At 37.2% G+C, this 13,432-nt stretch overlaps 1 protein-coding gene across 1 annotated transcript in view; it reads right to left on the bottom strand.

Moving 5' to 3' along the window:
• The window catches only part of LOC150101467 (serine/threonine-protein kinase Genghis Khan-like), an 896,778-nt gene that overhangs the window by 646,208 nt on the left and 237,138 nt on the right, over positions 1-13,432 (bottom strand). The window contains 1 exon segment of the mRNA XM_090400803.1: positions 1,409-1,552. Within this exon segment, the coding sequence (XP_090256929.1) occupies positions 1,409-1,552 (144 nt within the window).

Here is a 13,432-nt window from a genome sequence, read left to right as displayed (position 1 = left end):
AGAGAACACAGGGGCATCCATGGAATTTAAGTTTGTTCATAGTCAAGAAAGTGGTAAGAACTAGGTTTTTCCTCTCACAGAGCAGTGAGTGAGTGGATTAGTTTGCCTTTAGGGATAGTGAGTGCATCTAGTGTGAATGAATTTAAGGGAAAGTATGACAGCTGGTTTTGGTGATTTATAGCCTCCATCAGTGAGGCCTTGACTACCTGGAGATCTAAAACAATAATAATAATAGTACATAAACAGAAAGCACTGGAAAAATTCTACTGTCCTGTCTGAAGGTCAAGCACAACAGAAGTTGATTTGTCTCTTCTCCTTGCAAATGTGTCAAGTCATTTTACTACGCTATATCCAACTTTGGCAGATGTCATGTTCATCTAAGATGTAATACAAAAAATAAAAGTCTTTAATCATAAAGCAAAAAATTAGGTTTCTTTTTTCCTCTTCCACAGTTCAGAAATTAAAAACAAGAAAGAAAAATTAGCATAGCGTTAAATACAGAGGTTGTGTCAAAGACTGTTTTCATTCATTACAGTCATTCCTTGCTGTGAGATGATACCAACATTACTTACTAGTCAAGTTGCTGGATTTTTGATTAAAAAAATAACCTCTGTGCAAGTATAACTGGCTAAATTATCGAAATAAGAAACTTGAATGAAGGAATGTTTTTAGGGTACATGCCACTCCTACATTCAAGAAAATATGTAATTTTTTAAGTGTTTTTTAATGGTTGAGATACAATTTTGCAGAATTTTGTAACTCTCTAAATTCACTTCTATGCATTGCCTTAGTTGCTTAGTGAGTTATGACCCTACTTAGATGTGCATTATGCAAACAAATGAAAGAATCCTTGGAGTAAAAAGATGATGAGCATGAGCCTTCAATAAGAAAAGCCTATTTTCTTCTTGAATGCTTTTTACTATTTTTAAAAAAGAAAAAGTTATCACACTATGAAGTAACAATATAAGTAAATACGTTTTTTAGTTTTCATTTTCATATGCTTTAAATCTTTAATACTCATCTAAAATATACTTTTTTTAATATATTAATCCTTACCCAAAAAAGCACTAAACCAACAGCTTTAGTTCTTTATTCAATACTAATGCAAATTATTGATATAAATGTTCATCTATTATACTGGGAAAACTACCTCCAATAAGCAGCAGCCAGCTCACCTTTCTGTATTTGAAACATTAGATCTACTCTGATCTCAAATGGAGATCCAGTTAACTGATTCCCTGTATATAGAATATAAAATTCTACATATCAAATGAAATGAAGATATTCATTTGTATATGTGTGCTTGTGTGTATGGGTGTCTGGGTGTGTGTGTGAGAGAGAGAGAGAGAGAGAAATTCAGTTTAATTACAACCTAAGTTAATAACAAGATAAAAACTTGAAATTATACCTTATGGTTCATAATCTTTCCATATGTCTCCACCAGTGACTCAGCATAAAAAGGAGTTTCACCATATAACATCTCATACATACATACGCCTAAAGACCACCAATCACATTCTGGCCCATATCTTCCCTGGCCATCTTCCATTGCCTGCAGGGAGTATTGATGAGCCTTCATATAAAAGATAATCATGTGCTCAAGAGAACATGTACTAACCTCAAAATCAATATTAATTATTTAAAATCAAAAGAAGAAACTATCATATATATTGTTGTGGGGGGGGGGATGAACGTGCATGTGTTGATGGGTGTATGTATAACAGGATTGCATTTGAGCAGCACTGCTAAAGACTGTGCAAAAAATGTAATTTGTTATATGGTAGCTAGTTAATCTGGAGGGGGATCTATCGTACATTATTCAAGGTATATTATTTTTAGCCAGCTTGCAGCACTGTAAAGTAATCACCACCACTGTATTTATAAATTTTAATATTTTTTTGCTTTTCATCACTATATAAAATGTTTTCATTTCTTTAACAATGGATTATAATTGTTTTATGCCTAGCCTAGAAAATGAAGAGAAAATAAATTTTACTAACATTGTCACAGAAAAAAAAAAGCACAAAAATCAATCTTAACAAGGAAATTGAATTTTCCTTGCAAAATAATTATTATCATTGACACCAGACTTCCATGGAGTCAAAAGACACATTGTGATAATTACCTTAGAAATTCAATTGTCATTTTTTTAAGTCTTAAAATTAAAACAAAAAATGTATAAGAAAACAAGCTTAAGAAAGTTAAATTAAGGGGATAAAAATCCCTTATTATTTTATAGCCAGTACTGGTTGTAAAATAATAAGGGATTTTTATCCCCTTAATTTAACTAACTTCGCCAGAAAATATAGCTGTTTGGCTTTTCATCATAAGGTTAAGAAAGGTTAATTTAAAGTTGTGATGAAAAAGCTAGATATGCCAAAGAAGAAGAAATGAAAATAAGAAAATAATTTTTTATTTTTTTTGCAAATGGATCATAGAGGATGCAAGAAGAGGCATAAAATAAGAACGCTTGATATAGCTTTTGGATAAAATCTAGCAAAGCTATCTGACAAAAGATATGTATCTCCTCTGAACCCAGAATGAATAAGAATGTTATTCTCCACACAGTGGAGAATAACATCCTTATTCATAATGCAAAACTTAGGACTTAGACACTGAAGTGACATTCATTGTCATTAAATGCATAGAACCAATTTTTTCAGATCAGCCTGCATGGATTTTGTAATGAAATGTCCCTTCTCACAATTCCTAACTGTGCATCATGTCACAAGCCTATTTTGCATACCCATCTGAATGAACTTGTAAAATAACCTTCCATTAAGAATCCTGTCAAATGCTTGAGCAAAATCCAAAAGCATTGTGGTATATCCATTCACCTTATCCAGCTCTACAGTCACTCTATTATAAAGCCAAGAAGAATAGAAGTTGAATTGCAGGATAGAGAAAAGAGCACATTTGAGGCCATTTGGTGTGAGATTGTGGCTAGCAGAACAAAATATACAATTGGGTGCTGCTATAGACCAGGTGATGGAAAAGATGGTGGAGATAGTATGCACAAGCAGATAGAAGAAATGAGTGGAAGGAGGGTAATTATTATGGGAGATTTCAACTATGGTCGCGTTGATTGGAGTGAGGAGAGGACACAAGGGAGGAAGGAATTGGATTTTATGCGGTATTTTATAAGGGATAACTATCTGCGACAGCATGTAAAGGAAAATACTAGGGATTAGAGAGTGCTTGACCTAGTAATTGCATCTGAGGATTTGGCTGTAACAAATATGACCACATTGCCACCAATTGGTGAGAGTGATCATAGGGTCTTGACTTGGGAGGTGGCTAAAGGTGTAGAATTTACAATTAAGACAGGGTACATTTCGATATGTTGCAAGTAAAAGAAAAAATGTATATGGCAGAATGATTTTAAAGAATGCTGATGGTAGGGAGGTAACTGAATCAGTTGATATAGTTGAGTTACTGAGTGAGCACTTTGCAAGAATGAACCAATAGATTATACGAGAATTGTGGTGAATGAAGTGGAGGTGAGTAGTCTATTGCATAACCTCAATGTCAATACATCTGTGGGATTGGATGGTATACCAGCTCATGTTGTACGCGAAGCGGCTAAAGAATTGTCAGTACCCTTGACTATTTTATTTAATTTGAGTCTCAGTCTAGGTTAGTCCCGAGGGGGTGGAAAGAGTGGAAAATAGTTCCACTGCATAGAGGAGGCTCCAAGATTGCTGTTGTAAATTACCGACCGATTAGCATATCAGGAATCGTTGTCAAGGTCTTGGAGAAATTACTCAAGAAAAGAATACAGGATTGGATAGATGAAAATGGAATATTGTATGGGGGACAACATGGTTTTGTGAAGGGTAGATCATGCCTCAGTAACTTTCTCACGTTTTATAACAGAGTGACGACTGAACTGGATAAGGGTAACTTGTTTACAGTGATTCTACTGGACCTTGCCAAGGCCTTTGACAGGATACCACATGGAACTCTAATCAGTAAACTGGAGCAGATGGGGATGGATATAGGGTTGGTGAGATGGATAGGCAGGTGGTTGATGGAGAGATACCAGAGAGTGGTTTATTCAGGAGTTGAGTCCAAAAGACGGCTTGTGACTAGTAGTGTGCTGCAGGGCTGTGTTCTTGGCCCACTACTTTTTAATTTGTTCATCAATGATATAGGAAAGGCTCTGAGAGGAAGTGTTCACTTGTTTGCTGATGATGCAAAGTTGGGTAGAGCGATTGTGAGTGCACAGGATGATTTGGATAGTTTGGAGGACTGGGCTAGGGAAAATGGATGTCAATTTAATGTGGCAAAGTGTAAGGTTATGCATTTTGGAGTGAAAAGAATAGCAGCAGTATATCACATCGGTGGAACCGTACTCCAGGAGATTGATGAGGCCAGGGATTTGGGAGTGTTGGTGGATAGGGAATTGAAGTTTAGGGGGCACATTGCAAAAGTGGCTAAATCAGCTCATCAAATCACTTGGCTTCTGAAAAATACTTTAACAAGCAGAGACAAACAAGTTATTGTTCCTCTGTATCGAGCCTTGATAAGACCCCATCTAGACTACTGTGCCCAGATGGGTGCCAGGGTTTCTACTTGATGGGGGGGAGGTGGAGAGGATCCAGAGAGTAGTGACCAAGATGATAGCAGGTCTGTGGAATGAACCTTATGAGAAGAGGTTGAAGATTTGTGGGTTGCAAAAATTGGTCGATAAGTGGAAAAGGGATGATATGATTGAGACATTCAAATTACTGAAGGGTTTCTATAAGATTAATCCAGAAGATATTTTTGAGAATAGGACTGGTGGTGGTGGGAGGACTAGGGGCCATACATGGAAGCTGGGCAAGAATGTGGTTAGCAGGGGTGTTAGAGCTAGGTTTTTTACTTGGAGAGTGGTGAACGAGTGGAATAAGCTGCCAGAGTCTGTTGTGGGTGCTACGACCGTGAATGAGTTCAAGGCGAGGTATGATAGATACTGTGTGAATGTCGAATAGTTGTTCTTGACATGATGTTAGGGCCTCCCTCGATGAGATTGTAGACTCCTTGGAGTTGCCCGTAATAATAATAATAATATAAAAAAAACTGAACAAACTGCTAAAGCAAAACATAACTTTAAAAAAGCCATGCTGTCCTCTACACATCTCTGGATGTGGATCGTAACTAACTTTTCCAACACTTTCATGACAACTCTAGATAATGAGTAGTCTATAATTGGCTGCTTCTCTCCTAGCTCCACCCCTATGTAATGGAATTAGCTTGCTTTCCATTCTCTCATTAGAAACTCTGCTCATGTTAAGACTTAAGTTGAATAACCAAATCAGATATACTGCTAGTTCTCTTGCACATTCTTTAGCACCTCTGCTGATATCCCATCCAATCCCACCATTCTATTCAAATCAAGCTACTGAGATAGCTTTAAACCTTTCAGGTCACCTACTTTAAATATCCCACATAGCTTATTGATCTACTTGGGAGGTATATCCTACTAAAGTAATTACTTAACAAAGATCTCCCAACAGCATTTGACACTTTCCTGCCTTCTGCATTCATTCAGGTTATTCCTCCATGGTCATTTTTACTTGATATATATAAAACTAACTGTTTTTAAACACATAGTGCAACTTCTCCTTCCTTACCATGACTGTCAATCTCATAACTTGCTTCTTATACTGCTACTTGCGTCTAGTCATAACATTTATCTCAGGACTGAATCCACAACATGTTCTTTTAACGTAACTCATGCTTCAAAATCTTATTCATTCATTTAACTTGCATATGGTTTATTCTCCCAACTCTAGTAACGCAGTCAGATACAGCTTCCTTCAGATATCCTTTGAATTCTTCCTACGAATTGCTGATTACTCTATCTTGACATTTTTCATGCCAATGACATATTTACTTCTTCCACAATTCTCCACTGAGACTACAGTTCATGTTTCCTATGCTCCTGCCTACTTACTTCTGATTTTCATATAAAATTACTACAGAAGTTAGTCAATTTAGTTAAAGAGGCTTAAGATTATTGGATGTATTTAGGAGACAACAATCATCAACATGCAGTTAAGTGCTGAATGTAATAAATCCGTTTTTGATATCAGGTTTAATGAAGCTTTCCATAATGTGATCAATATAGATTATAAATAATGGTAGCGATTGCTTTCACAATTCCCTTACACCTGATTTTAAATTAACCCATCTTCTTGTACATTGTAGAAGAAGATGAAACTCAACGATGAACCAAAATGATGCAAAACCTTAAAAATTGCATGTAAAAGTCAGAAATTTTGCAAAGATCTGCAATTAACTGGCCACCACATTCTCCAGATCTTAGCTCCTGACTTCTTCTTATGGAGTTACCTTCCTATGGGCATTAGTCCACTGCAGCCAGAAACATAAACAGCTGTCACGGAACATACCATAGAAAGGGCCCATCTTTTGAAGCCAAAAATTATTATTATTATTATTATACAGGCAACTCTATGGAGTCCGAAGGCTCATCGCAGGAGACCCCCATCCACACAATCAATCATGCCTCTCCTTGAATCCATTAACGGATAAAGCACTCACAACTGACTCTGGCAACCCATTCCACTCATTCACAACCCTCCAAGCAAAAAATCTAATCCTCACATCCCTAATAACCACACCATTATTCAACTTCCAGGGATGACACCTTGTTCTGGTTCCTCTAGCCAAGTGCTGAGACATATTCCCTGCATCAATCCTATAAAACCCTTTAACCAACTTAAATATTTCTATCATATACCCTCTTTTTCTCCTGTCAACCAACTTCTGCAATCCGCACACCTTCAATCTATCTTCATAGGGAACATTCCACAGGCCACTCACCATCTTGGTCACTTGCCTCTGAATCCTCTCTACCACTTCCTCATCCCCAAGAAATCCAGGGGACCAGACAGGAAGGCATTTACAAGATTTTTCATAACTAAAACTAGAAATCTCTAGGTTCTGTGTTTCATTATAACAAATAAAAAAAAAAAAAAGAATTAAATACAAACGTTATTAAATGTTTAAACCCATTTGTGGTGCTTCTAAAACCTAACTAAAATTCTTGATGCTGTCCAGAGGAGAGCAGTTTGCCTGATAAATGATCTCTTTCACTCACACATACACACACTGTGTATTATCTATGTGGCTTTTCCATAGTTAGTGCTTTCACTGAACCGGCAAACATCATTTTTCCACTGGATCCAATGAAAGAAGATCAGCATTTGCCCAACATTCCTTTTCAACTACAACTATAACCATACTGAACCTGCTTCTCCTCTTTCTCTTTTATTCAATTTACCTCTGATTCTGGAACTGCCTTCCTCATCTACAACCTACAACTCTGCCAGAAAATTATCAATGAACTTCTTTCCCAATGCTCAGATGTACCTAATCCTCCATCTCCCCCCCCCCCCACACACACACAACTACCTCCACAGCACTGAATTGGTACAGGTTCTTCTTCTTCTTCTACCTCTTGAGTATAAAATCTAAATAAATAAATATATATATATATATATATATATATATATATATGGGTGGTCTGAAGAGTTCTCGGCCTCGACAATAGATGGCAACACTATCGGCAAGATTTTTTTTTACTAAGTTAGTACATCTGTCATAAGCATCCATGTGAAATTGCAAGTCATTCTATCAAACAGTTTTTTTATACAACTGCCTGAAGCAAAAGTGTTGTATCCCTTGAAATGGACAAAATTGAGTATCATGCGGTTATAAAATTCTTTGTAAAAGAAGGCTTAACGGCAAAGAAAATTCATTCGAAGTTCATAAAAGTTTATGGGTACTCTTCTCCTTCATTTTCGACAATTAAGAAATGGGCTGCCGAGTTTAAACATGGCCATACCAGCCTTGAAGATGATCCACGTGAAGGACATCCAAAAAGTGTAACAACACCAGAAATCATTGATCAAGTGCACGATATAGTATTGGATGATTGGCGAGTCAAAGTGTGAAATTGCTGAGACTATAGGCATTTTAAAAGAACGTGTAGGATATATTTTGCATTCAGAACTGCAAATGAAAAAGCTTTGTGCAAGATGGGTGCTGTGTTTGCTCACAGCAGATCAAAAACACTCATGAAAATCTCGGCACAGTGCTTGGAACGTTTTAACAAGAATAAAACTGATTTTGTGCATCGATTTATTACTATGGATGAAACTTGGATTCACCATTACACACCATAATCCAAACAGCAGTCAAAACAGTGGATATGTTCAGCGCCAAAGAAGACAAATTAGGTTCCATCAGCAGGAAAGGTCATGGCATTGGTGTTTTGGGATGCTAAAGGCATAAACAAGTATGTCATGTTTATTAATTATCTTGAAAAGGATAAAACAATAACTGAGGAATATAATTCTGATATTTTAACCAGACTAGATGAAAAAATTTATGAGAAAAGACCCAGTTTGCAGAAGATAAAAATCATCTTTCATCAGGACAATGCACCTGCCCACGAAAGTGTTTTGGCAATGGGAAAATTAAGGGATCTGCACTATGAATTGTTGGAACATCCACCCTATTCCCCAGATTTGGCTTCGTCTGACTTCTATCCCTTTCAAAACTAAAACTCTTCCTTGCTGGTCAGCGTTTTTCTTGAAGCTGTAGAGGGGTATTTTGCAGATCTTACTGAGAACCACTACAGGGATAGGATAATGGTGCTGGAGCATCGCTGGAATAAATGTGTTAATCTTAAGGGAGATTATGTTGTAAAATAATTTTGAAATTATAAATTTGTGCTTTCATTGTTAGGCCGAGAAGTTTTCAGGCCACTCTTGTGCGTGCGTGCATGTGTGTGTACTCAGTCTATATATAGACTGAATAACTTAGGTTTTGCCCAGTAAATCTTATTAGGGAATGGTCAGTAAGGAAATTTCTCTATAATTCTCATGTTCACTTTTATTGCTCTTTTTACAGATAGGTGCTGTTAGAGCTATACCTGAATCATGCAAAAGTCAACTTTCTGGCACTGCCCTCTGAATTATGTGGTAAACTTTTATGCCTGCATATTTGAGTATTTCTAGTTATATATCATCTTTGACATCTTTTTCTACCTCCAATTTTGAAAGTTATGACTACATGAGACATGGGTATGTTCTACTACTTTTGTTCTACTACAATGCTGCTTGTTTAATTCGTCCATTTCTAAGCTTTTTCCAGAACATTTTGTTGCATTATTGATATTCATCTGCTGGACAATTTTTCCCAATGTCTTTCAATGACTTTTGTGTAGCTACTTTTACATATAACTTTGCTTACTTACATTTACTTAACTTGGACAATTATTTACTCTTTTTGGACTGATCTGCACCTCTGATCTTTCCTGGCACAACCACATTTCAACTATAGCTTCTGCAGCCACCAAAAACCTTAATGTACTTTTTCACAAAAGATACTCACAGCTGATAACTCCATACAAGTCTCAAATATGCCCAACCATGGCATACTGCTCCCATATTTGGGATAGTACACTAAATACTTTCTAAGAATGTTTGATTCTTTCCAGAAGAAGGCAATCCAGCTAATTAATGATTCCTCTCTCACAAATCCACTTCAATCCCTCTCGCACAGAAGTTCAGTTTCTGTCTTGTGCCTCTTCTACAGATACTTTCATGAATAGTGCTCTGCTGAATTGGCCACTATTATTCCTCCACTCTCCTCCGAAATCATTAGAACAAGAGCCACTGCTGACCAACACCTTTTTACATTCACATCTTGAAACTCACAACCAACTTCATTGCCTCCTTTTTTTCATTCCATTTACTTCTGTTCTTTGGAACAGTCTCCTCTATTCTGTCTTCCCCAAAGATTACAAACCCTCAGCTGTTCAAACAAAATGTGAACAGATTCCCCTCTTTCTTCTATTCCTCTTACCTACACAGCACATTAGTGCTGTGTAGGTAAGAGGAATAGAAGAAAACCATAGTCTTGTGGCATTTCATGTATCAATGAGATATTAGAATTGTGATGTATGGAGGGTAAAGATCACATCAGAAGCATTAACATAGTGACAGAGAAAAAAAGATGGAAGTTTTGATATATTACTATTACAGTATTTGTTCTAAATTTACAGGGTGTTTTGTCTGGTTAGACAGACTAAACACCCTGTAAGTATGACTATACACTTTTTGGTTTTGGATGATTTTTTTTTTTTTTTTTTAAGTATATCTTGTCAGTGTCTTTCTACTATGTTTCCATAAGATGCTGGAAGTCTGTCAATATGTTATTACCCAGTACACCACCATTCAGGGATTACATTTTATACCGTACATATTAAGATTTTCTGGTATGCAGTGCTTGTGGCATGTTTGCATCCCAACAGTTAGAAATGTGACAGGTAAGAGACTGGGAGTGCATGTCAGCATAAAATGTAAGATATGGGAAGAACTCAGAAATACAGATGACAGCATTGATTTAAGTAGCTGTGGTAGAAATATGTCAGAAACAAGTGAATACTAGCATAGGGAGAATGAGTGGGTTAATCGAGGATGAGCATCATTTGGAAATGGATATTGCATCAGTAAGTATAGTAGATTTAGAGGATGGTATCAATTGGGTGGATCGATGTTTAGTCAGAGTGGGTTGCATGGAGATAGTCACTGGAAGAAGAAGTCGAATGTATGAAAAATGAGTTCAGAAGCATGAAAGAAGAGACTAGAAGATGGGAAAGGCTATCCGATGTGAAGCAAATAAGAGTACGTGGGAGTGAGAGATAGTTATGGGAATAACAGAAGGAGAGAGAACAAGAAAATCAGGAGATGAAAGGAAGGAGAGATAGAGCATGAGCTAGGGATGGAGAAATGGCAGGTAAGTGGAGTATAAGGAGAAAAAGAGAGAGAGAGAGAGAGAGAGAGAGAGAGATGCAGGTGAGCAAGAAATGAATGGAGTAGTGAGAGGTGTGATATATGAAAAGTCAATGATTTCTAATGCGCAGAACAGAATGCAAAAGGAGTGCTTGCATGGAGGAATGATACAGAGCATGACTATGGCAATTAAGAAAGATGAAAGTGTGAATGATATAATTGTGAGGGTGGGTACAAATGACCTGGGGGTGTGAATCAGGTAGTGGGAGATCCGAGGTTTGTGCATAAGATTGTATGGCAGAAGAATGTGAGAGGGAAGACAGTAAGCATGTCACTCAGATATGATAATGCAGAGTTGAGGAGAAAAGCATCAATAGTGAATGCCATGATAGCAAGAATGAATTAAAAGCATGGCTTTTATTATTTGATGCTTGGAGTACATTTGAAGACAGGAGAGAGAGATGTATGTGAGAGATTGACTGCATTTGAATGAGCAAGAATGTAGGTATTTGGAGAGAGAGAGAGAGGGTTAGAGTAGGAAAACTGAAGTTATCAGCGTGGATGGAAGTAGAGATGGCCTCTTGTATGAATAGACACCGGGAAGATGGGGGAGAGGAACATATGGTGTGATGTAGAGTCAAATGGAGTCTGGAGAGAATAATAATAATAGGTATAGAAATACTGAAAATGCATTGATGTTTCATTATACAAATGCCAGGAGTATCAGGAATGAAAGAGATGAATTAGTGGAAATGATAGCCTCAGCTGTTCCAAAGATTATTGGGATCAGTGAAATATTGTTGATGGAATAACAAACTGATAGGAATAGAAGTTGAAGGTATAGCATATTTTGTCAAGATAGGAAGGGCAAAATTGGTGGCAGAGTACGGTTTACAATAAGTGAGTTGTATCCACTCAGAGCAGAGGATGAGGAGGGAAGTGGCACTAATGGTTCTGAAAAACATACGGTGTCAGGTGGGAATGGGTAGGACAGGATATTAGTTGGGTGTTGCTATATACCAATGAGTATAGAGGGTGAAGAGTAGGAGATGTTTAGGGAGTTGAGTTTGACAGGTGCAAAATGAGTAATCATTATGGGAGATTTTTACTATAGCAGTTTGGATTTAGTCCTAACATTAGCTCCTCTGATGCTAACACCAAATACAAAATTCTTAAATCTTGCATTCCTTCTATGGCATGTTGCTAAGGAAATTGAATTTCTGGAATTATTGAGGGATAAATGCCTCAAGCAACATGTAGTAGCAGTAACAAAAGGCTCAAGATTTTTGGATTTGGAAACAGCAACAGAGGATCTGATTGTAACTGAAACATCATCCCTGTCACCAGCTGGAGAGAGAGAGAGAGTAGTCTTGACTTAGGGATGAAAAGACATGTAGAAGTATCGAAGTATCGAGAAGAAAGGAATTTATATGGAATTATAAAGCAGGTGATTAAAATAATCTTTGAAATCAGCTTAAGACAATTCCATGGATGGAAGAATTGGAAGAGAGGGATATCACCAGTGAATGGAAACCAGTCTTTCTTCTTCTTTTTTCTAGCTTGGTGGAGGGCCCCACTGTTTTTATTACCTCTGCTGGTTCTACTTCTCCCATGATGACTTCACTCCATTTTGGGAGAGTATATACATATTTGTCGGGATGAATGTATGAAGGTGAAAGACAATCACAAATATCCGTGCCCTAGGCAGGATTCAAACCTGCAGCCTCTTGGCTGGAGAGCAGATATGCTAACCACTTGGCCAACCAGGCTGGCCATATGGGAACTAGTAAAGATACATTTATTAGCAGCAATGACAAGATGCTTACCTCAAGTGAAAAAGAGAACACAATTTGGTGTAAAGTGGATGACTAAATATCAAACAGAACTGTGGGGGATGATAAAAAGGTTATGGAAGAGATATAAACAGAAGGAGTGGAGGCAGATGGACAAAAATTGGATTAGAGTGACTGATGTAAGGGGATATAGCAGAGCTGTTAAATGATCACTTTATTAGGGTATTCATCCTAGAGAAGTAGGTGTTAATTCTAGAGGGACGGGAGAGCTCAAAACTTAGAAGTGCAAGAGGAGACTGTCAATAAAAAAATACGACCAGATAGGATTTCATCACGTGTTTTGAGGGAATGTACTAAAGAACTGATAGCTCTGATGACTTGGCTTTTCATTGAAATTCTGGCTATGGGAAAAGTATCAAAGAAATGGAAGGAGGACAAGATAGTGCCATTGCATAAGGGATGGTAGTAGAATGGAATTATCAAACTATAAACCAGTTTGTATTTCTTCAGTAGTTGTAAGATTTGGGAAAAACTAGTGAGAGATCACATACTGCATTGGGCAGATGAGAGTAATGTCATCTATGAGAGTCAGCATGGATTTGTTAAGGGGCACTGTTGTTTAGTAATCTGACTGTCTTTTATAATAAAGTAACAATAACGGTTGATGAGGGAAAGCCATATACTGCCCCTTTTTTTTTGGATTTTACAAAGACATTTGACAGGATGCCACATGATTAGCTAAAAATTAAGTTATAGCATAGAGGTTTAGATGTCAGGTTAGTAAATTGGATTGGGAGTTGGCAATCTGATAGATATCAGAGAGTTGTGTAT

The sequence above is a fragment of the Typopeltis vanoorti genome, chromosome 11 (assembly GCF_054136105.1).
Source record: "Typopeltis vanoorti isolate ZY-2024b chromosome 11, IOZ_Tvanoo_1.0, whole genome shotgun sequence".
Lineage (NCBI taxonomy): Eukaryota > Metazoa > Arthropoda > Arachnida > Uropygi > Thelyphonidae > Typopeltis > Typopeltis vanoorti.
Note: the sequence above shows the minus strand (reverse complement) of the source record. Positions and strands in the feature narration are given on the sequence as shown.